Source organism: Moschus berezovskii, chromosome 16, assembly GCF_049115385.1.
Source record: "Moschus berezovskii isolate FMDL1 chromosome 16, NW_MosBer_1.0, whole genome shotgun sequence".
In the NCBI taxonomy this organism is placed as follows: domain Eukaryota; kingdom Metazoa; phylum Chordata; class Mammalia; order Artiodactyla; family Moschidae; genus Moschus; species Moschus berezovskii.
In genome coordinates, this window is record NC_142475.1 from 30326040 (window position 1) to 30352771 (window position 26732).

General features: G+C 33.8%; 1 protein-coding gene across 4 annotated transcripts in view; it reads right to left on the bottom strand.

The window, feature by feature from the left end:
• CSMD3 (CUB and Sushi multiple domains 3) overlaps positions 1–26732 on the bottom strand; it is a 1369436-nt gene that overhangs the window by 902840 nt on the left and 439864 nt on the right. For all 4 annotated transcript variants that reach the window (XM_088844606.1, XM_088844605.1, XM_088844604.1 and 1 more), the window contains exon 6: positions 13847–13959. In XM_088844606.1, coding sequence (XP_088700732.1) covers positions 13847–13959 — 113 coding nt within the window. The remainder of the gene's footprint in view (positions 1–13846; positions 13960–26732) is intronic.

Consider the following 26732-nt stretch of genomic DNA (forward strand, 5'->3'; position numbering starts at 1 on the left):
CAAGAACACAGGAGCGGGCTGCCATTTCCTTCTCCAATGTGTGAAAGTGAAAAGTGAAAGTGAAGTCGCTCAGTCCTGTCCGACCCTTAGCAACCCCACGGACTCAGCCTACCAGGCTTCTCCATCCATGGGATTTTCTAGGCAAGAGTACTGGAGTGGCTTGCCATTGCCTTCTCCAAAACATACGTTAAAGGCCACCAAAGAAAGAGAAAAGGAGAAAAAGAAAAGAAATTTGTTTTCAAATAAATTAATGCTTTTAAAGGTATTAAATAGGGAAAGACAAAATTTTGTTGAATGTCTTTTATGCTATAGATTTATTTTAAAGTGTGTATGGTGGAGAGGGAAAGGATAATTTAAAAAATTAATTATGGATTCTAAAGTTCTGAAATAAGGCAGACCTTAGTGGGTAGTAACAACAAAGACCTGAGGAACAATGATAAAATTCACACTATATCATAGTCTTCATTGTATTTATTGTGATTTTTGAAGAGATTTTCTACTTCTTTGTAACTGCAGAACAGCTGCCACATGAAGACTGTTGAGGCCAAAGAGTCCAATATGGCAGCCACTAGCTACCTGAGGCTTTTGAGCATTTGAAATATAGCTAGTGAGACTGAATAACTGAATATTCAATTGTATTTCAAAATAATCAATTTTAATTTGAATCTAGAAATAGGCAGCACAAAATATTTTATCCATTAAATGCAACTTTATTGTACTGGTAGACTACATATGCTGCATTGCATAAGACATAGTATTGTAGGGAAAGTATTGGACATACACACTAATGCAACATTAAAATGTGTTTATCTGAATATTTTATTCAGATAAAAAGAATTATATTGAAGCCTAAGTAAAGCATAATTGCTAATAAATTATTTATTATTTTAAGTATAAGTAAATTATTCTTCTAATAAAACAATCAGCTCTTCCCAATGATAACTTAATGTTCAGTAATGAATTGTGCTGTGAGTATAAAGTATGCACCTAGACTTAGGAGACTTAACTAAAAAATAGAATGCAAAATATATCATTATCATTTTATATTGATTAAATGTCGAAATGTTAACATTTTGGACATATTAGCTTAAAAATAATTACAATTAGCTTTGTTGTTTTATTTTGTTATGTGGCTACAGAAATGTGAAAAAATATATATGTAATTTTACATTTAAATATATTATATTACATTTTACGTTTAAAATATAAAAATTAAATTTCACATTTAAATATATTATATATATTAAATATGTATACACACACACACACGTACTTGCTTGGAGGTTCGATGGACACATCTCCAAGTACTTGCTTGGAGGTTTGATGCAAGCACATGACCACAAAATCTGAAGGTTCATGTTAGTTATTAAACAGAAACTCTCAAAAGAACCTGTTGTATTTTTTTGTGGGAAGATAGCATGTAACCCAATGCAACATGGTTGTTTCCTTGTTAGATCAATAGGTTTTAATTTTACCTTTTCCAACAAATATACATTGGGTATTATGAAATCACTGCCTTTCCTAAAAAGGGCTATTATAGTCTTTCACCTTAAACTGTTTTGTAACTACAGATTTCTCTTGGATTTTATAATAATAATCAATAGTACCTGACCTAATAAAAGGATAAATAAGTCTGGAACAGTATATAATTTTTCTTTTTCACCCCATACACATATAGTAGTAAAGAATATATTCCGCTGATATTTAACATGTTTAATTTGTTTGATGTTTATTAAATATTTGAGATATTTCATTGTGCATAATTTTCATTAAAATATATATTGCATTGAAATCTGTTTTAATGGATCATTTTTTAAAAATCAACATAGAGCCACTCATATTATGTAATCAAATAAATGAGCCTCCAACTAATTACCACAAAAGGTAAGGATATTTTTATTTCACAAAACATCCCTATTACTCATAAGACACCTGAAATTGCCTCCCAATTCATTTTTAGTCAAATAATAACAAATAATAAAGATAACGATGCTTCTCCTGCTGATGTTGCTGATATTCTTAATAATGGCTAACATTTTATGTAATACTTATTCTCTGACAGATACCATTTCAAAGCACTTTACATATATTAATTAACTTATAAACTGATATTGTTTTATGAACCTGTCACTTATAGTCAAGAACAGTCTATTTCCACAAATTTACTTATTTTATTCACCAAATTAGATTGTCAGTGAATTTGTGCATGCTAGGTAGCTTCAGTCACGTCTGACTCTTTGTGATCCTATGGACTGTAGTCCACCAGGCTCCTCTGTAATGGGATTCTCCAGGCAAGAATACTGGAGTGGGTTGCCATGCCCTTCTCCAGGTGATCTTCCCAACCCAAGGATCAAACCAACTACTCTTATGTCTCCTGCATTGAAGGCAGGTTCTTAACCACTAGTGCCTCCTGGGGAAGCATTCTAGCCTTTTATAAAAGTAAAAAAAAAAAACAAACCTTCTGTGAATTTGCAAATTTGAGGGTAAGAAAGGCTGGAGTTCATATTGAAATAAGTGCAGGCCTTAGAAGTAGAAAGCTCTGAGTGTTTAAGACCTGGTTCTGCTAATTCCTAGTGTGATGTTGGGTCTAACACTATTTTTACGGGGCTGCGGCCAGCCCAATGGGATGTCAGAATGAATTAGACAAATAAGTCCCTTTCCCTGGGTGATACAGCTTTAGGCAAAGGGTTTAGCTAGAGGTGCACAGCTTCCACCTGGGTATCCTTGTGCAAAGCATGTCAGCAAACTTGTCCCAGAGTCTTTGTTTCTTATTTGATAAAACAAAATAAAGCAATAGATGGGATATTATGAGGATCACATGAAATAATGCATGCACAAATATTTTGTGTGACAGATATATCTGAATGTATAACATTCAAACAATCTTTCCGCATATACTGGGTACCTATAATATGGTAAACTCTGGGTCGCAGAGATAAAAAGACATAGTCACTCTTTTTAGGGAGGTGGAAATTATAAAATCATAACAATTCAGAGTCTGTTTTCCAGTTTTTGTATATAGGCAGAATATTTATGTTGTCCATACAGTTTAATTTACACAGATTATACTATTCTTTTAATAGAACAACACATTTTAAAAGACATCCAATAGTAATAGAGAGTAGTAATTTTGCAATTTGCCGGCCACTTTGAATTTGTTAGAAACCAGGGGGTCTGAGCGTGATCCTGAGAATACTGAGTAATTCTGAGGAATTAGAAACTGAATTGTGAATGGTGGACACAGTGGTATGCAGAAGGCAACCAGCTATGCCAGCAATTAGCCATTTGTTGTATTACAGGACAATCCTGGGCGTCCTGAAAGAGATGCGGAAGTTCAGGAGTCAGGAAGGCAATACAGGTACTCTGGGCCTACTGGGAGTAACTATTTACCAATCAATACTATTTTAATATTATAATTATCTGTAGAACAAATAGTGGGCTAATATAGTTTTATATCTCATAGTTATCACATGCTCATTGTAATGGAAAACTATTCTGCATCCTTCAGACTCAAGTCTGGAAGCTTTCCAGGACCATACATTCTCCTTGACTGCCCACATGAGCTTTCATATACTAAATTATAATATTTTATAAAGTATATTTCTCCTAATAGAATATTCACTCATATTTTACATACTAGGCAAAAAGCTCTCTTAATTCAGGGATTGTATACCAGAGTCTAGTATACTACAGTGTCGGGTACAGAGTAAGTGCTCAGAAATATTTTTGTTGAACAAAATCAGATGGATGGGCAAGTAAGTAAATAAATTTTCTATAATGCATCTCTAATGTGAGCTTTAATCTAAAAATTGTACTAGTTTAATTAAATATTAGCAGTTGACATGCTTCATTTAATAGTTTAAGTGAATTAAATAACTGAAGAAAAGAAGAGACTGCTGCTGCTGCTGCTAAGTCACTTCAGTCGTGTCCGACTCTGTGTGACCCCATAGATGGAAGCCCACCAGGCTCCCCTGTCCCTGGGATTCTCCAGGCAAGAACACTGGAGTGGGTTGCCATTTCCTTCTCCAATGTGTGAAAGTGAAAAGTGAAAGTGAAGTCGCTCAGTCGTCTCCGACCCTTAGCGACCCCACGGACTGCAGCCCACCAGGCTCCTCCATCCATGGGGTTTCTAGGCAAGAGTACTGGAGTGGCTTGCCATTGCCTTCTCCGAAAGAAGAGACTAAGTGGTGGTAAATTTATTGGCAGGTAAAAGTCAACCCTTTCTATCATAACTTATAGGATCATTTCCCAAAATTTGTCCTGAGGAATAGTAGTTCCAAAAAATGCTAAAAAGGGCTTATCTACTTAAATTAAATAATTCAGTTTAAATTTGTTTAACCCAGTGGTTCCAAAGTGTTTGGGGCCACAAAATTGACCTCCACATGACTATCGAACACCATACAACTCTAAACTTTAGGAAAATCCTAAGTTAATAATATCTTTCTCAATTTAAACAAACTTTTCTTAAATCACCTTTAGCTATTTCTAGATATCTTTGAATTTGAATTTTAAAGTCTTGGGATTTTAATCCCATGATGTCATTTTCAAGTGTCATGGTAAAACTACCTAAAAAATAAAAATAATAATTAAAGCCTATAGGCTTATTGCCTCAAACTCCATTTTCCATACTGATATTGAGGAATCAATCACTTAACAGTGTGTTTGATTACTTCTACCTGCTGTGATTGACTGAAGCCCTTTGTAGGTCGTTTTGTGCAGTTATTGAGTCATTACTAGAAACTAAAATAACTTATTCAATATCTTTATCATCTGAGCAGAATTATAAAACAGTGAACTTTGTTTTTTAAACACCAGCTTCATCAATTATTTTTTGTTAATGTTATTCTTCAGGTGATGTGACCTCACTAGAGACAGTAAATGTGAAGATTTAAGATTCCTTATTGTGACTAAAATGCTACCAAATATATTCATATATAAATGAATGCTAAATGGAACAATAAAGAAACACTATGTGGTACTACCATAAAACAATGGCAGATGTTGTAATACTTTGTCTTAAATTTTTGTATACGTGGAAATACAAGAAATTCATAGTTAAAGACTAAAAAAGTATTATTAGTTGATTAAACTTATAATAATTTAAAGTATTGGATAGAAATCACATTAAATGAAAGGAAATTGTTAATTCAAAGTTAGGTGGGATAATAAAGACAGTAAATATTGTAGACAATGTATTTTAAAAAAGAATTGAAGTTGTAAGTGTAGCTTGAATATTATTAAATCAATACAGAATATCTTTTAGGTTTACATAGGAAAGATAATATGTGTATTTCCTTGAGGAGAACAGTTTTTCACTTAATAAAAGTAGGCTATTTTAAACATCTAAATATTTGTACTTCTTGTTACTATTAATCATGATTCTGTGAACTTTGTCATTCTTTGATTACCTTGGATTCCTCTTATTTGGGAGAGTTCTTGTACAACTTTGACTGAAAATTACATTGTTTAAAGCCCAATCCTGGCTTCCCTAGTGGCTCAGTGGTAAAGAAGTCGCCTGGAATGCAGGAGACCTAGGTTTGATTCCTGGGTCGAGAAGATACTCTGGAGAAGCGAATGGTTAGCCATTCCAGTATTCTTGCTTAGAGAATTCCATGGACAGAGAAGCCTGGTGGGCTCCAGTCCACATGGTCCCAAAATGTCAGACATGACTAAGCGACTAACACTTTTACTTTCAAAGTCCAACCCACATGTCAGTCTTGAGAGTCATGTTTTCAGATCAAGAGGCAAGCCTGGAAGACTCAGTTAACAAAGCTTTACTAAAAGCCATTACTAGTGAAAACTAAGGACATGACAAGAGAGAAGTTCTCCCACCGTCTGATAAGAATAAGAAGTATAATCTGCACTTTCATATAAAATCTTTTGTGGAAGATAGTGAGAATAGCTCAAAATTTTATACAGATTTGTTAAAGTCCATCTGCTAATGGAATTAATTCTGAAGTCTTACAGAATTGATTTATGGGAAAATGTAAGCCTCTTAAATACATACACACAGTCAGTAGTGTATAAAGCATAATATATGTTCAACAAATTGAGAATTTTAAACTTCACTGAAGGATGGTTTTGGGTGGCAGAAACATATGAGTGAGTTAATAGAGAGCCAGGACCCTGCCACTGGTCTATCATGATAAGGGAAAAAGAAAATTTATTATAGAATATGTGGTTAAAAGAGTTCTAGCTTGGCCACCTCATGCGACGAGTTGACTCACTGGAAAAGACTCTGATGCTGGGAAAGGTTGTGGGTGGGAGGAGAAGGGGACGACGGAGAATGAGATGGCTGGATGGCATCACCGACTCTGTGGACATGAGTTTGAGTGTACTCCGGGAGTTGGTGATGGACAGGGAGGCCTGGCCTGCTGTGATTCATGGGGTCACGGAGAGTTGGACACGACTGAGCGACTGAACTGAACTGACTGAGCCAGACTGAATGAAGACCCAGCAAAACGTATGGAGTACAATGAGAAAGGTAGACAATTGACCATGTGAAAATAAAAATTACAAATTGCCTGTGGACACCAGCAGTGATATCTGCAGAATTCTCAGGTACCAAGAAATGAAGTCTCCACTGAAACCAGTTAGTATGTCTGAATAAGAACTGGGGTTAATATATGACCAGTAGGTTTCAACTCATCACTGTGAGGGTTCAAAAGATATCACTTATAACTAGAAGTTTTCTTTAAAAAGGAAGTAGAGGGTGGCCTAAGCCATGAAAGTTTGAAGGTTACCCCAAGAAAGCTGAGTTAACACAAAAGAGACTTTTATCATAGCAGAGGTTGTGAAGTTTTAACTTTATTCTATCAATAGTAGCCATGTGTGATCCAAATTATAATTTAAATCGAACATTTTTTCAGTTTTATAATCATCAAGTACTATATTTTAAACCTGCTAGATGTTTTAGTATATGATCTACATTAAAACTGGATATTTGATAGATTATCTCCTATTAGTAACATTTCTATTGATACTTGAAGATAGTAATCTAAATTCCATTTATTTTACTAAGATATATCTTGGTTTTCACAAATTCAATGAGATATTAAAATAAGGTTAATATAATTTGACTTTCACTCTTTAAAATATATTGTGTATATATATACTTGTGTGTATATATATGTATGTGTGTGTGTGTGTACATAATGGGCTTCCTTGGTGGCTCAGATGGTAAAGAATCCGCCTGCAATATGGGAGACCTGATTTTGATCTCTGGGTTGGCAAGATCCCCTGGAGAAGGGAATGGCTACCCATTCCAGTATTCTGATCTGGAGAATTCCATGGACTGTAGAGTCCATGGGGTCGCAAAGAGTTGGACACAATTGAGCGACTTTCACTTTCATATATTAAACACATTAAGAACATAGAAAATGTAAGCATCATAGTCCTTTTTATAAAGTAACAATCTGCAATGTTCCCCTTTTTATCTATAAGTCAGGGTTCCTCTAGTATCAATGTTATGAAGATGGATTCAATTCTTTAGAAAATAATGAAATTTTCATAACAGAATCTCAATCCAGTATTTAATATGCTGATTTACATGACTACTTCTCTACGCATTTCAAATTTCATTTGAAATTAAATGGCAATTACCCGGTTTACGGTTAAATACACCCATAATTTATAAACAGAATTTTATGTCGGGAGATATATGATGGGCAAATAAATTTTAAGGATTGAAATGAAAACATATAGTCAGCTATGTGATGGTGGTGGTTTAGTTGCTAAGTCTTGTCCAACTCTTGCAACCTGTTGGACTGTAGCCTGCCAGGCTCCTCTATCTATGATATATCCTAGGCAAAAATACAGGAGTATGTTGCCATTATTTTTCCAGGGGATCTTCTTGACCCAGGGATCGAACCCATGTCTCTTGCATTGCAGGTGGATTCTTTTACTGTTAAGCCACCAGGGAATCCCCATAGTCAGCTACGGAAGAATTTAATTCTAACATCACTATCAACTAATATGGTCAAAGGCCTTAAACATTACATTGCCATAACTACGAAATATACAATTATATCATGCGAGTAAATGTTATCAGGGAGTTTTTAATGGTTGTTTTAAACCAAGGGCTACTTAGACCATTCTGACAACTAAACATCTTTCAATTATTGCCATGGGTTCTGTAGACATTATATTAAATTGATGAATCTCATAGACCAGATAGGATCATAAAGACAGAGAAGTGAAAGTAGTTTCTCTTTTTAAGTATTTCAAGGTAAAGTAACTATTTAGCACTAAAGATACATGATGATACAATGGTTACATTGTTATTAAATTAAAAGGAAATAAAACAAATGACAAGATAGGAACTATTTTCAAACTCTACAGACCTCAACAGAATTCAACTTCCTATTCTCTTAAAACTCAGTAAATGAAATATCTAGTTTAATTTATGAGGCTTCCCAGGTGATGCTAGTGGTAAAGAACTTGCCAGTCAATGAAGGAGACACAGAGACACAGGTTAGATCTCTGGATTGGGAAGATCCCCAGAAGAGGACGTGGCAGTCCACTCCAGTATTCTTTCCTGGAGAATCCCATGGACAGACGAGCCTGGCAAGCTACAGTTCATAGGGTCACGCAGAGCAGAACATGACTAAGTGACTTAGCATGCATGCACAGTTTATATAAGCTTAAAATAATGCAGCTTGTCCATGTATCAAAAGGAGATTAAGATAAGGATTCAAATTCAACTTGTGAATGTTCTCTCAGAATGTGGTCAATTAAAATTGAAACAATACCTACTACCACATATATAAACTTCCCAGGTGGTTCAGTGGTAAAGAATCTGTCTGCCAGTGCAGGAGATGCAAGAGATAGGGGTTCGATCCCTGGGTTGGGAAGATACCCTGGAGGAGGAAATGGCAACCCACTCCAGTACTTTACTTGGAAAACGCCATGGACAGAGAAGCCTGGCGGGCTACAGTTCATTGGGTCAGAAAGCGCTGGATGTGACTAAGTGACTGAGCACGTGTACACACACACACATACACCACACACACACACACACACATATATATATCACTATTTCTTCAATTGTGCTGACAAGGCTATGCCCACTGTCACTATCAGAAAAATAGCCTATTTGTCCATGTGCTACATTCCCATGAAAGTTAACTACACTTAAATTTTCCAAACCAAAAGGGTTTGATATTCTCTTGCTATATCATGCTCCCACCTTCAATCCTGAAATCATAAACATGACTCACATTGACAGTTATTAAGTTAGAGGAGATATTTCAAGATTAGATGCTGAAATATGATTCCCTGCCTTTTTTAAAAACAATGTATAAAGGAAAATAGGAAAAGCTGATTGTCTAAACGAAATCAGAAAACAATGCATTTAAACAGAATTGCTTTGATACTGTGCTCTATTTTCAAACTTTATGATTTTTAAAATTCTGTAATACAGAGGAAACTTTTTCAGTTACACTTTCACAAAAATTGTATTTTAAATTTGAGTTATAAGAAAAAGTGCATTTTTTCCTGGAGAAATATGAACACCATTTGTGATAGTGAGAAAAACAAAACTTAACAGTTTTCCTTTTAATTGTGATTGCTGGATTTAAATTTTATGCTTGATCACAATTTTTTTTTAACTTTCTGTATCTCATGGTTAGACAATGTGCTTCTCATTCATCCCATATAGTTGATTATCTCTTTCATTAAAAAGTATCTTTATTCACTGCATGTCTGAATTTTACTAAAAGAAATCCTAATATCTTTTGATTTGCACCAAGATAATATGTCTAACTATTGTGAATATTTTCACTCTTTGGGAAACCAAGGCTTAAGACAACTCAGATAGCAATTAGTAACTTCACAATTCAACACTCACCTTCTGACCGTCAAATTCTATTCTTTCCCACTATATTACGCTGCATCCTTGATAATTTTATTTATTTTGTTCAGTTACAGTGCACACACACTTATGTATAAACCTTTCCAAATGTAAAATATAGAGTAACTACTCTGAAGTTATATCCTAATTATATTATGTGCATCTAAACTGCCAAGGGCCTTAGTGTAACTGGAGTTTATGTGAATTTTCAATAGAATTTGAAAGGTCTTTCCATTAAGTATGATTTTCTTACCAAAAAGATGCACTGCTGCTCTGAAAACACTAATCCCTTTTAGAATATTACAAAACAATTTTATACATAAATTGAAAACACATTCTATTACTATTGTCATACCTTTGTTGAATTAAAACTAAGTGTCTACAAAGTGTTGATATGCATAAAAAGAATCATATCAACAATAGTATGGAAGACAAAAGAAAAATCAAACTGTGGTAAAATCTATAAAGATTTAGAAGACTATAAGATTACTCATATATTTACATATTTGGAATTATTTATATGCTATAATTCCTAAATATGCATGCCAAAGACAATTTTATGAATACAGAAATTATATCTTTGTATATTAAAAAAGTATGATACATCAAATAACTTAAAATGAAACTGTTGCAATAATATTTCACACGAATAACTGATGCTTATGGATAAAATAATTATAGTTTTTAAATAAACATCATGTAGAGGTAAAATTTTCTCTATGGTTGTCATCTGAAAATCTCCTTCCAATTTAGAAATTAAGAAAAAATGATTAATTATTCATGCAAATAGAAAATAATAGATTTTAGGTATATAAGTGACAATAATATGGGGATTTCTATAAATAAATAAGAGAACTTGAAAACACCACAGATAAAGAAAAGTTTCACTATTATGTGTGAAGTAGCACTATTCAAGTTCTCATTAGAAGAGATTAATGTAAATTAAATATATGAATCTTATTTAAAATCAAAGACTAATACAGAAAAATGATATTGAAATCTTCCTTTGAGGGAGAATTGAAAATTGAAAAAGGAAAAGTTTTAAAGCATAGAAAAGATAATAATAGAACTTTAAAAGATGATATTTCCAATATAAATAAATTTGGGGGGTATGCTTTATTTGTTTTAGATAGAAGTGAATATATTCAATGGGGGACCAAGGGGAGGAAAAGCATTTTCTCTATCAAAGACATTTCATTTAAATCATGATTTTTCTCAGTACTTTTGGGTCAGAACATAATGTTTGTCAGTGTGTATCCTCAAACTCTACCTAACCCTATTTAAATTGCTGTATATAAAATAATAAAGAAGCCAGTCTATAATATAACTGAAAGGAAGCTCTGTGGGGGAAAGCATGTTGCAGTATCTATGTACCTACACTATCAATTACAGGATCAATTATGGGGCAAGCTATTAAAAATAGCTAATGGTACTTAAGAATCTTAGGAGTTTTCAGTTTATTTTCATAATATAAATAATACAGATTAAACAAAAATATTATGGAGAAAAACATCAATCTTTGGAAACAGAATATAAATCAATAATAATTACAAGTATTCAATAAGTATTTGAGTTATTAGGAAATCATGTCACATGGAGATCTGGTGGTGACGTTTGAGTAGAATATTCCACAAAATTTTCTATCTTGAATTGGTTACAGTTTAGATACTACTGAAATTATATGGTAACACGAAACAATCTAAAAATCACGATTGTCATTTCATGTCTGGGCATGTATTCAGCATGTCAGATTATGGAATGATGAATTTTATAGCTATTTAAGTTAGCTTAGCAGAGTTTTTGTTAATCAAAATTTATTTGATTATAGTTTCAATAATTACTTCTCCAACTGAACTTCTGTGGTTTAGGTAAAATGTTTTTTGAAGACAATGCAATTGGAAAAATCATGGCTGAATCAGGAAAGTTTTAAAAGGATACAGTGCAAAGGTGTGCTTTTATATATTAAAACTTTTCCTTGATTTTATTATAAAATTATAGCTTACATTTTCTCAGGCCACCTTATTTCCTCTATAGTGTGAAGATACAGATTATATGTAAAGTCACTCTCTTTTGAGCTCCTTTTCCTGCTGAAAATAAAAATAATTCATATCCCATAAAACTTCCTATTTTGCTAAAGTAAATTTTTTAATATGTTACTCTTCAGTGCTGAAACTTGATAGGCAATGCAGGAAAATCAAATTGAATCTTGAAAATACTATAAAAGTCTATTTAAGATCAGTCAGTAGAATATTGATAATTAAGTACACAAATCTACTAACAATTTTGTACTACTGTCTTATAATGCAAAACAACCTATCTAAAGATACCATTTTTATGAAACCATACAGCATAAAGCAAATGAAATACCACTTTATTTTTTAAGACAGGACATCTATGGTTTTTTTTCTCTCTCCAAGTTGTACATTTCAATATAAAATAAGTGCTACTTTATTTCTATTCAGATAAAGAGTACATCTTACTGAAGGATTCCATGAATTGTGCAGAAAGGATCACCACATAAGTCAAAAATGATAATCATTTGAATATCTGCCATGCCATCTGCCTTAATTCATTGTAGAGGGAAATCAGAGCCATAAAATCATGTGAGTGGAAAACTCCATAAGGAAAGGGTGAACCCAGAAAAAAAGAGGATCTACAAAACTATTTATTTTCAATTAAAAGTCCTCTTATTTTTAAAGTACACAAAAATTTTAAAAATTTAAATAAAAACTCAGCAAAATGTGACTGCAAATTTAAAAATGACACTGGCTAAAATCATAAAATTTAAGTAATATGCCCAGTTATGTTTAATAAAATAAAGCAAAAAAAATTTTTCTATAGATATTTTTCATTTTAAAAATATAAAGTTTTATGAGCTAATGGATATACTAGACAATATATGCTATTATAAGAGATGTTAATACAATGCATAGCTTTAAGAGAAAATCTGCATTCATGTTTCCATTTGAATCAGCAACTTTACAATAGAAATTATAGGTTTTTCTACAGTGCACTTTGCTTAAAATCTTGAGTTAAAATTTTAGGAATTTTTATTACAGTGATACCCAATACACTATTACAAATTCCAATCATATTAATCTTCTGCTATTATTGTGAGAAATGTATTGACAGGGTAGCTGTAGAAAGGTTACTGGTATACAAAATATAAATTGTTGAAATCTGTATTCCAGAAAACAATATGTAGTCTAATACTATTTTAGTTATTAACTATAAGCTGCCAAAAGCCATCATATTAAATTCCCAAAGTGCTTAAGACTGAAGATTATTAAAAGGAAGGTATTTTAAAAAAAAAAGATAAATGGAAATATGTAACTGTGGCAGTGTTCACTGAATAGTAGCTAATATACTGCTGAGAATGAAATGAATTGTTTACATAAGTAGTCTGAGGATAAAGTGCACTAAATCTACATAATATTATTAAACATTACAGAAGACACATTTTTATTACTACTCCATCATCATCATAATTAAGTTCTAAATACCTTTTTAAAGTTAATATAGCAAATACTATATCTCACTTATTCAAAATTATACCTGTTAAAATGGTAGACAGCGATCTTAACAAAGTTAACTAAAATAGCATCCACAAAAACATTGTATATGGAAATGGATTTCAATTGATGAAGAATTTGTTAAGAATCTTCTGAATTTTATGCAGTGTTTTGTGGTACATGTTTAGGCAGCGTGTCCCACTGCTGAAGCACTTTCTTAAAGATAAATATTACATGTTACACATTATCTTTTAGAGGTTATAATAGTTTTTATTCTGGACAGTGTGCTATAAAACCCAACTAATTTTTATACGGTAATTTAGTTATGATCCCAATATTGCCTCAGCAAGAAAATGGTCATTTTTGCTTACTCAAATTACCATGTTTTACAGCTAAAGATATTTTGCCTCTATCATAAAATGCAGTCATATATACCAAAATCATTTTACACATCAAAAGAGGCAGAGGTATTAATTAAATATACCTTGATATGGAGCACTAAATCCACGATATCGATGATTGCTGTCTGTAACAAAATGCAGTCTGAGCCAGTTTTTGTTGCTGATAATTGGTGGTGGTATATTCATCCCAGATAACCTGAATTATGGAAGACAACAACAAAAAAATTTAAAAAGCTTTACAGTAGTAAACATTTTCACTGAATCGGGACCCAAAAATGTTTACCTGTATACAATATTCATAACTTTTCACTGATATCTTTTAAAGCACAAGTGAAATAGTTGTTTTATGCATAGAAAAGTCAATCATAGAATAGTATAATTTCAAAATAAGCTGTTCCAATCAAGTAGCATATAGGAGTAAAATCAACTGGAAACTAAATGTAATTTTTTGATTCTCCCAAATCTATTAAATAGATAACAATAAACATAATGGCTGCTTAGCTAATAGTGTTGGTCACTGCATAACCTACGTATATATTGATATAGTATAATTATAAAACAGACTTTGTACTGTGGCAGGTGGTCATTCACTAAAAGCGATGGCTAGCAATTGATATAGTTTTTTCCATTTTATATATGTTTAACATTTCACATTCAATGGAAGATTTCACTATTTCATTTTATAGAACAAGCACTATTTTAATGTAATTTCACAGCATTGTACAGTTGTATGATTAGCTTTCATTATAATACTATAAGGCACTAGAGTTCTGCTCCAGTAGAAGAAAACAGATTGTATTTTGGATATATACTTAGTCACCATGTATCTAGTCACAAAGATTATCACATAATCTCCTTAAAGCAAATATTTAAAACTATGCCCAGATATTGGTCATGATTAACAGAAGAAATAACTTTTGAAGCTCTATAATCTTTTGAAGATTTCCAGCAAAGCAGTTTTTCTGATTTAATTCAACAAAAAATACCACCCTATAAACCTATTTAAATAGTAGATGTGTGTTATAAAGCCAAGGTAAAAGACTATTACATTGTGAAGCAGAATTCTAGGAAAGGTTTCCTAATACCACTATATGACATATCTTTCCCAAGTTTCAAAGCCTACACTTTTCTTCCTTTCTTCATAGGAAGACAAACTAGACAACTTGGGGGAGGGTATGTGCATGTGTGTGTGTGTGTGTGTGTGTGTGTGTGTGTTGGGGCAGAAGATTACAACTTTTCTCTCAATGCTTGGCAGTCATTCATTCTCGGAGCTAGGTAGTGGGAGATTAGAATATCCATCCTTGCACATGTAATCAGTAGTGAAGTGTAGACAATGATGCAAAAACATTTTAACCTACATCTTTCCCTTTTAGTCCCCTAAACTCACATTTCCTAGGATGCTTGGGAGCTAGCCATCACTTTTAGTGGATGACCACCTGCCACAGTACAAAAATTATGAATTCACATTTATTGTACCATTGTGCTGAAGAATGTATACAATGGGTTGGGCAACATTATTGTGAAATCCAATTTTCATGGATTCTAAGATGAACAAGGTGGGTTCTATCACATATGTTTCTCATTTCTCCACCAGCTTTGGAATGAATTTTCTTTAACTTATCCCTATCAGTGTATTAAGAAAGCTGATCACCGAAGAATTGATGCTTTCGAACTGTGGTGCTGGAGAAGACTCTTGAGAGTCCCTTGGACTGCAAGGAGGTCAAACCAGTCCATTCTAAAGGAGATCAATCCTGGGTGTTCATTGGAAGGACTGATGCTAAAGCTGAAACTCCAATACTTTGGCCACCTCATGCGACGAGTTGACTCACTGGAAAAGAGTCTGATGCTGGGAGGGATTGGGGGTGGAAGGAGACAGGGACGACAGAGAATGAGATGGCTGGGTGGCATCACTGACTCGATGGACATGAGTTTGAGTGAACTCTGGGAGTTGGTGATGGACAGGGAGGCCTGGTGTGCTGTGATTCATGGGGTTGCAAAGAGTCAGACACGACTGAGCGACTGAACTGAACTGAACTGATCAGTGTATTAAACTGATACAGAAACGGTATGGACCTAACCATACAGAAATAGTACAGACCTAACAGCAGTAGAATACATTAAGAAGAAGTGGCAAGAATACACAAAAGAACTATACAAAAAACTCTTAATGATCCCAGATAATCATAATGGTGTGATTACTCACCTAGAGCCAGACATCCTGGAGTGTGAGTTTTAGTGGGCCTTAGGAAGTATCACTATGAACAAAGCTGGTGGAGGTGATGGAATTCCATATGAGCTACTTTAAATCCTAAAAGATGATGCTGTGAAAGTGTTGCACTCAATATGCCAGCATATTTGGAAAACTAGCAGTGGCCACAGCATTAAAAAGGGTCATTTTTCATTCCAATCCCAAATAAGGGCAATGCCAAAGACTGTTCAAACTACTGCACAGTTGCACTCATCACACACACTAGCAAAGTATGCTCAAAATTCTCCAAGCCACGCTTCAACAGTACATGAACTGAGAACTTCCAGATGTTCAAGCTGGATTTGGAAAAGTCAGAGGAACCAGAAATCAAATTGCCAACATCCATTGGAACATAGAAAAAGCAAGAGAATTCCGGAAAAACATCTGCTTCATTGACTATGCTAAAGCCTTTGACTGTGTGGATCATAACAAATGTGGAAAATTCTTAAAGAGATGGGAATACCAGACCACCTTACCTGCCTCCTGAGAAATTTGTATGTAGGTCAAGAAGCCAATTAGAACTGGACATTGAACAACACACTGGTTCCAAATTGGGAAAGGAGTACATCAAGGCTGCATATTGTCACCTGGCTTATTTAATTCATATGTAGAGTGCATCATGTGAAATGCTGGGCTGGATGAAGCACAGGCTGGAATCAAGACTGCCAGGAGAAATAGCAATAACATCAGATATACAGATGACACCACCCTTATGGCAGAAAGCGAAGAGAAACTAAAGAGCTGCTTGAGGAAAGTAAAAGAGGAAAGTGAAAAAGCTGGCTTAAAACTCAACGTTCAGAAAAGATCATGGCATCTGTTCCCATCACTTCACAGCAACATATGGGAAAACAATGGAAACAGTGAGAGACTATTTTTTGGGGCTCCAAAATCACCGCAGATGGTGACTGCAGCCATGAAATTAAGACACTTGCTCCTTAGAAGAAAAGCTATAACCAATTCCGACAGCATATAAAAAGCAGAGATATTATTTTCCCAAAAAGGTCCATCTAGCCAAAGCTATGGATTTTCCAGGAGTCATGTATGGATGTGAGAGTTGGACTATAAAAAAGCTGAGCGCCAAAGAATTGATGTTTCTGAGCTGTGGTATTGGAGAAGACTCTTAAGAGTCCCTTGGACTGCATGGAGATCCAACCAGTCAGTCCTAAAGGAAATCAGTACTGAATATTCATTGGAAGGACTGATGCTAAAGTTGGAGCTCCAATATTTTGGCCACCTGATGCAAAGAACGGACTCATTGGAAAAGATCATGATGCTGGGCAAGACTGAAGGCAGGAGAAGGGGACAACAGAGGATGAGATGGTTGGATGGCATCACTGACTTGATGGACATGAGTTTGAGCAAGCTTCGGGAGTTGGTGAAGGACAGGGATTCTGGTGTGCTGCAGATCATGGGGTCGCAAAGAGTCGGATACAGCTTAGCAACTGAACTGAACTGAATCAGTGTCTTATTTCCTCTTTTCTTAGAACAACTATTCATATGTAGAGCCGGCTTTTGTTTGTTTGTTTTTAATGCATCTGAATTGAGTAAATAATATTTGCAAAATGCATGATTAATTTTAAAATTCAACTTTTAAAAATTTAATTCATTTTAAAATTTAATTCATTTCTTTCAGAAAGTGCAGTATCCAGGTTATATTTAATTTTGTTTGCTTTTTGGGTGGCTTGGTTTAAACAAAAATTCAGTGAAAAAAATTTGGATTTGGTACAATTATATTTTCAGTACATAGCATGACAGATTTTGATTTATAATTTTATGCTCTTCAATTCCCTAATTCAATGAGCATAAACATCCATTAGGGAAAGTTTAAATTATTTTTGATAGGCTGCACACATTTCTAAATATAGAGAGAATATAATACATGGATGGTTGTAAAACACTAAAGTATACAGTATGGAGAATGACCTTTAGAAAAGCCAACAGATGAGAAGCAACTCAACAAGGACATCAAGAAAAGTGTGAGAGGAAAGAATATGATACAGACAATAAAAATGATAAACTCTCCACCTTTATCAGCAACATCAAAAATAATTCCAGAAATAGAAGGAGTAAAAAGGTAAGTAATAGCTACTATGGAACTACAGTCTATAAACTGTATTCAACTTCAGGAATTGAGAAAGAAAATAAGATGTTAGAGCAGAATTATCTAGAAGCAAAATGTGCATGAGGTCAAACAAAAAAAAGACAATTTAACAGAGGTGGAACCAAATGGCGATTCCTAACAGATCAGTGCTTATTCTCATGAAGCATAACAGGAGACAAACCAAGACACTGAACTAGAAATAGAAAGCAAGTGCACCAAAGACCCATTTGCCACCAGAGAAGAAAACTATTTAGCTTCATTGTTATAAGGGAGTCACATGAAGTTTCCAAATTGCTCTTAGTATTGCTCACTATTTAAACATGATTTATACAATATGATTTCATGACTTATGGAGCAATCTAGTAAATGAATTTCCATACATGTGCAATATATTTCACATATTATCAGGAGGTCTGAGAAATGGAGGTCTGAGATTATGTGCCAACTAGAAAGATTACATTAAATTAACTAATTATGATAATTTCTTAAATACTAACAGAAATATTTCTTAAATATAACTCATTGTTATCCCTATATGAAGCTACTATGGTCACTTGAAGGTAGCCCCATATGGATTCATTCTAGTATAAAGCCAGTGAGAATCACCTCTTGGTACTGAAAGAGATTAAGTATACTCTTTATTTACTGAGCATTTACTATGTGACAAACACTATGTTAAGGGTTGGAAATATAATTGTAAACAACAACAACAAGATCTGTGGTCTTACAAACAAATAAGATAACATTAACAAACGAGTAAGATGATTTCAGAGAGTGGCAAAAGATATACCAAAAAAAAAAAAAAGAGCAACCTGATAAAGAATTTCTAGCAATAAGGTTTCAATTTGTCTGTTATCTTCTACACTTTACACTTGAAACAGCCATACTAATGATTTTATGTTGTGAAAGTATAATTATTAACTTGGATTTTAGGAGTATTATATCAATGACGATAACAATAAATGTCATAAACGTGTAACCTATGATAGCTATTTATTTCCAAAAAGAATTTAAGACATGCCATTTGAGTAATTAATAAATTTGAATGAGCATAGTAAATTAATAACAGCATCAAATTTCATTGCACATTCAGTATAGGATACTGACAATAATGCAGTGTGATCTGCCATAATCTTTGCTAAAATTGTTTTTATTTATACAGTTTTCTAGATAAGTAACTAAATCATAAATTGTCATTAAAATTAAATGCAGCGTTTTATTTTTATAGATACTACCTTAAGAATATGTTTATAACCCTTACAAGATTGTTTTAAAACTCACTTATGTGTAACTTAAAGAACCAGAAGTCTTTACCATTTTTTTAAAAAAACCCTAGAACTATTCTGAGCTTATTCCTTTGGTTTATAACTCTCTTCTCAGATCCTCATTGCTTTCCTCGGTGGTTCTCTGGTTCTCAACTTTCTCAAAATTAGCATTTCCAACAACAGATGTCATCTTTGGTGGTCTGATCTGTTTTCTCTCATCTTTAGTACCTACAGACACAGTCACATTTAAACCCTTGATTTTTCAAATCATCACCTGCCTGACACCACAATTTTCCCACTTTCTCCTAATTTTACTGCTTTCTCTTTCTTGCTCTCTCACTCTCTCACTTCGTCCCCACTCTCCTATTACCTCTTTTGACCCTCTTCTTTCTCTGGGACTGAGATAAGATTCACTCCTCATGCTTCCTAGTTCTCCAAGATTGTGTTATCAGGTTAATTGTTTTATATTGAGCTTTAATTAAGTTCTAAAATTCATTCTTTCATCTTAACTCAGTGTCTTTTCACATACTACTCTTTAAGACTGAAATAAGTACCATGTTTTTAACATTTTCTTACTTTGTGAAGCCAGCCTTAAAGTTTCAAGGTTAAAATAAATGCCCATTCTCCTTCTCTTTCCTCACAGAGCACCTGTGAATATTCTTATCATATCATTTATTACTTTGTGTAATAGTAAGTTTTCTATCTTCAGTATTATTTTATATTTTCATTGAAATAGGTCATTAAGTCTCTAGTGCTGATCACAATGACTGCTGAAAAGTATGTATACACTGAAATTGTTTATCAAGAAAATAAATGAATATAAACTTTGTACATGCCCTAACTTTCTGTATCTATTCATTCATTCATATTTTTAATATAAATTGTCAATAATTCCATCTCATACCATTATCAAATGCTTTCATTCTTTTCTTTATTTAAGGTCCATCTAAAGTTATATTTCCTTCAGAGTTCTTCAGTTTTCTTAGCCGAATGTTATTCCTCTGTTAAACTCTTCTTTTGGCACTTAATACTGATTTCATCTTATTATATATATTCCACAAATTATAAGAATTTGGAAAATGAGCCACACTGGATTTACTGTTGAATCCACAAGCACATTTCAAACTATAGATAATAAATGATGCTAATTATATAAAGTAACCCCTTTTTACAAAATTTCTCAACGCGTGTGCTACAGAAATTAGCCACCAAAAATACTTTTGGGATGAGGGAAGGTACACTAGTCAAAAGGTTTTTGATTTATTCTTTTGTAACAATATCCTCCTCTCATAGTTTTTAAAAAATATGTTTTAACAAAGAATTCCTTAAATGTATTTCAACAAAGACTCTCCTCTTTCCACACTTCGCCTTAAAGTCAAATAATATGCAGTAGAATTAGTTTAATGAACCCTTTCAGAAAACACTGATGTTATTTATGTCTGCTTAGGAATGTATTCCACAGTCCCAAGAAAAACCAGCATCTTTAAACAAAGTCAAAATGAGAAACTAATAGCTTTCTATTATGTTCTGCAGTATAAGTAGAAATACTATCTTAACAACAAAATTAATCCATTTATGGATGGCATAAAAATCACTAATATTTCACTCTATTCAAGTCATGAATACGCTGTGTGTGGGGTGTACAGATAGTGACACTGACCAGACTGTACTTTTTGTCACAGATTTCTGACTCTGCTCATGCTTAGATGTTTGAAAGTCACTGGCCTACAGAACATACAATCCTATATGGTTTTAACAAGAGCGTTAAGAAGCTAAGTATTGTGTTATATAGTCTAATTTCTCAGAAGCCAGATACAATAAAGAATTTGCAAGGCATATAAAAGAAGTAGCCACACAAAGTGTACTCTTCCCCCCTTTAACCACACACCCTACTTATATATCCTTATCTGCATCCCCACTCAGTTTTACCACTTATCCCCCACTCCTATGATATATCTTTCATATATATGTTATCTTACAAAAATTAGTTGCTGCTGAATAGTGTCATTTTTATCTAAACACATGCTTCAGAGAAATCCATGTTTATACTTTAGGTATAATGTGTGTGATATTCAACTACCAAGTTTTAACAAAGATAAATAGAATAGCTGAATAGTACTACCACCAATTCAAAATTAAACTTGTAATTTCAGTCAGTCAGTTGAGTCGCTCAGTCATGTCTGACTCTTTGCAACCCCATGACTGCAGCAACCTGGCCAAATAATCCAGATCTAGATTCTTTAACAGAGAATTTTACTAAACATATAAAGAACTGCAACAATTTTGGTCATTCTTTTTCAGAAAATATAAGAGGAGGGAACACTTCTCAACTCATTTTGCAAGGCTAGTACTACCCTGATAATAAAACCAGATTAAGTCATACAAAAACAAAAATACAAAATCAAAAACAAAATCTACAAACCAATTTATCTCATGAACTTAGATGCAAAATTTTCAATAAAATATTAGCATATAAAATCCAGAAAACTAGAAGAAAATTATATATCATGAAACAGTGAGATTTATTAAGAGTTATATGAGGTTAGTTCAACATTTGAAAAATCAATGTAATCCACCATCTCAACAGGTTATAGAAGAAAATTTAAATAATCAAATCAATGGACACAGAAAAAGCATTTGACAAAATCCAGCACACATTCATGATAAAAGCTCTCAGCAAATTAGGAACAGATGGAATATCCTCAACTTGATAGAGACCATATAACAAAAACCTATAATACAATTAACATCACACTTAATGTTGAACCACTGGATGACTTTCATTAAGATTAGGAACATGATATATCACTCTCATTCACATTCTAGAGAATGCAATAAAGCTTAGAGAATAAATAAAAGAAACATATTGGAAAGAAAATAACTGTCCTTTTTGAAGAATATAAGATTATTTATGCAGAAAATCTCAACCAATATATAAAATGAGTTCTAGAATAAATAAACACATTCAGTCAAGTCACTGGGTACAAGATGAACATAAATTATTCACATTTCTAAACAGTAACAATAAACATGTAGAAATTGAAATAGTTTAAAAAGCACAATGCAATTTAAAATTGTTTGAAATAAAATTAAATACTGAGGTATAATTCGAGTACATTGCTTACAGGATCTGTCTCAAAAAATTACCCAAATGCAATGAAAGAAATCAAAGACATAAATAAATGGACCAACATACCACATTCCTTAATTGGAAACTTATCGTAATAGAGAAGACAATTCTCCACAAAATGATCCTCAGAACTATTAAATGTGTATTTAATACAGTTCCTGTTGAAATCTCAGTAAATTGTTTTCATATATATGGACAAGGCAATTATAAATGTATATGGAAAGGTAAAGATACAGAAAATTTAAAACAAATTTGAAAAAGAAGAATGAAGTGTGAACAAGCCATAGCATTTCAACAAGTGATGCTGAAGCAAATGGAAAATGATAGGCAAAAAATGAACCTTGATATAAATTTCATACTTCATGCAAAAACATTAGCCCAAGCTTTGTGACAGACTTACATGTGAAACATAAAAGTATTATTAAACACTTTAAAAAACATATAAAAGTAAATTTGGGGGATGTAGGCTAAATGAAAAGTTTTAGACTTTAATTCAAAACCATGATTCAGAAGAAAAAACCTTGATAAAGTGGGTCGCATCAAAAATACTTTTGTGACACAGAAGATATTGAATAAAAATTTAAAAAGACAAGGTACAATATGGAAAATAATATTTGCATACCACAACACCCTTATGGCAGAAAGTGAAGAACTAAAGAGCCTCTTGATGAAAGTGAAAGAGGAGAGTGAAAAAGTTGTCTTAAAGCTCAACATTCAGAAAACTAAGGTCATAGCATCCAGTCCCATCACTTCATGGGAAATAGATGGGGTAACAATGGAAACAGTGGCTGACTTTATTTTTCTGGGCTCCAAAATCACTGTAGATGGTGATTGCAGCCATGAAATTAAAAGACGCTTACTCCTTTGAAGGAAAGTTATGACCAACACAGACAGCATATTAAAAAGCAGAGACATTACTTTGTCAACAAAGGTCCATCTAGTCAAGGCTATGGCTTTTCCAGTAGTAATGTATGGATGTGAGAGTTGGACTGTCAAGAAAGCTGAGCACCGAAGAATTGATGCTTTTGAACTGTGGTGCTGGAGAAGACTCTTGAGAGTCCCTTGGACTGCAAGGAGATCCAACCAGTCCATCCTAAAGGAGATCAGTCCTGGGTGCTCATTGGAAGGACTAATGTTGAAGCTGAAACTCCAATACTTTGTCCACGTGATGCGAAGAAATGACTCATTGAAAAGACCCTAGTCTGGAAAAGATTGAAGGCAGGAGAAGAAGGGGACAACAGAGGATGAGACGGTTGGATGGCATCACCGACTCAATGGGCATGAGTTTGGGTGAATTCTGGGAGTGGCGATGAACAGGGAGGCCTGGCATGCTGCGGTTCATGGGGTTGCAAAGAGTCGGACAAGACTGAGTGACTGCACTGAACCAAACCACATATGTGACAAAGTATTTGTATATAGAAAACATAAAGACTTTTTAACCTCAACCAGTAAAAAAGGCAAAAAAGCAAATGAGCAAAAGATATAAAAAGACATTTTACTAAAGAGGGTATAAATGAAAAATAAGTATACAAATTTATATTCCACATTATTAACCATGAGAATATACAAATGAAATTTACAGTAAGATACCATGATATAACTGTTACAATACTTTAAAAAGAGTCACACTTTAAAAAGAGTGACTCCACCAAACATGAGGATATAGAGAAACTGGACCACCCTTATACTGCATTTGGGAATGTATAATGTATAGCCACTCTGAAAAAGAGTACTATAGCCTCTTAGAAAACTAAAATTGTACTTATCATACAACCTGTAATTGTACTCTTGAGCATTATCCCAGAGATATGAGAAGTTTCAGTCACACAAAAACCTATAAAATTATCTTCAAAAACAGCTTGAGAAAACTCAAATTATTCACAACAGAAGAAAGATTCAATAAATTGTAGCACATCCATATCATGGAATACTAATCAGCAATTATTTCAGTTCAGTTCAGTCACTCAGTCATGTCCGACTGTTTGTGACCCATTGGACTGCAGCATGCCAGGATTCCCTGCCCATCACCAACTTCCAGAGCTTACTCAAACTCATGTCCATTGAGTCAGTGATGCCATCTTATCCTCTTTCTTCCCCTTCTCCTCCCGCCTTCAATATTTCCCAGCATCAGGGTCTTTTCCAATGTGTCAGTTCTCTGCAACAGGAGGCCAAAATATTGGAGTTTCAGCTTCAGCATCAGTCCTTCCAACGCATATTCAGGACTGATTTCCTTTAGGATTGACTGGTTGGATCTCCATGCAGTTCAAGAGACTCTCAGCAGTCTTCTCCAACACCACAGTTGAAAAGCATCAATTCTTCGTTGCTCAGCTTTCTTTATAGTCCAACTCTCACATTGGTAGGAAATGGCAACCCACTCCAATACTCTTGCCTCGAGAATTCCATAGACAGAGGAGGCTGGCAGGCTACAATCCATGGGGTCAGAAGTAATCGGACATGACAGTGACTAACACACACACACACACACACACAAGAAGTTGTATGGGGAAGGAAATGGTAACCCACTACAATACTCTCGCCTGGAGAATCCCATGGAAGAGGAGCCTGAAAGGCTACAATCCATGGGGTCACAAAGAGTCAGACACAATTGAGCGACTAACACACACACACACACACACACACGCACTCACATCTCACATCTGCACATGACTAGTGGAAAAACCATAGCTTTGACTAGGTAGACCTTTGTTGGCAAAGTAATGTCTCTGCTTTTTAATATACTCTCTACGCTGGTGACAGCTTTTCTTCCAAGAAGTGTCTTTTAATTTCATGGCTGCAGTCACCATCTGCAGTGATTTTGGAGCCCAGGAAAACAAAGTCTCTCACTGTTTCCATTGTTTCCCCATCTATTTACCATGAAGTGATGGGACCGGATGATCTTTGTTTTCTAAATGTTGAGTTTAAAGCCAACTTTATAACTCTCCTCTTTCACTTTCATCAAGAGGCTCTTTAGTTCTTCTTCGCTTTCTGCCATAATGGTGTCATCTGCATATCTGAAGTTATGATAGTTCTCCTGATAATCTTTATTCCAACTTGTGCTTCATCTAGGCCAGCATTTTGCATGATGTACTCTGCATATAAGTTAAATAAGCAGGGTGACAATATACTGCCTTGATGTACTCCTTTCCCAATTTGGAACCAGTCTATGTACAGTTCTAACTGTTCTATGTACAGTTCTAACTGTTGCTTCTTGACCTACATACAGATTTCTCAGGAGGCAGGTCAGGTGGTCTGGTATTCCCATCTATTTAGTTAATGAAGGTGATGGAATTCCAGTTGAGCTATTTCAAATCCTAAAAGATGATGCTGTGAAAGTTCTGCATGCAATATATCAGCATATTTGGAAAACTCAGCAGTGACCACAGCACTGGAAAAGATCAGTTTTAATTCCAATCCCAAAGAAAGGCAATGCCAAAGAATGTTCAAACTACTAAGCAATACAAAAAAAAATTATTGCTGCACAAAACAACTGGTATGACTCTCAAAGTAATTACGTGTGAAAACAAAAATATAAGTGAGAAAAAAAAGAAATCTCATAGAGGTTGTATGTTGTACATTTTCACCTATAGAACATTCTTAAAATGGCAATATTAAAAAGATGAAAAATAAGGTAGTAGTTGCCAGGTTTGATGCTATTGTGTGGAGGGTGTGGCAGCACATGACTATGACTATAAAAGTGTAGTTTGAGGGATTTTTTTGATGGAATTTTTTTGTATCTTGACTATGGTGATGGTCACAAGAATCTTGTTGTAAACTGCATGCAACTAAATACATATACAGACACTTACAATGAATGCATGCAAAATTTTTGAAATCTGAATAAGTTCAATGGAATGTCTCGATGATTATTTACTGTTGTTACATTGGATTCCAGTTATGAAAGCTGTTACAATTGCAGGAAACTGAATGAATAGTATGCAAATGTTTCTGTATTCTTACAACTGAATGTAAATCTACAATGCTTCAAAATTTAAAAAAAATTAGAAATCTTAAATATTGATCACAATTATTCACAAACTTAAAATAGTATTATTCCTACAAAAGGCTCCCAAAATTCAATTGTTTGTCAACTGATGAACGGACAAACAAAATGTGGTACTTCCATACAATTGAACGTTATTTGGCAATAAAAATGGAGTATTGATAAATGCTATGACACATATGAAGCTTGAAAAATAATGCTCAATGAAAGATATCAGTCACAAAA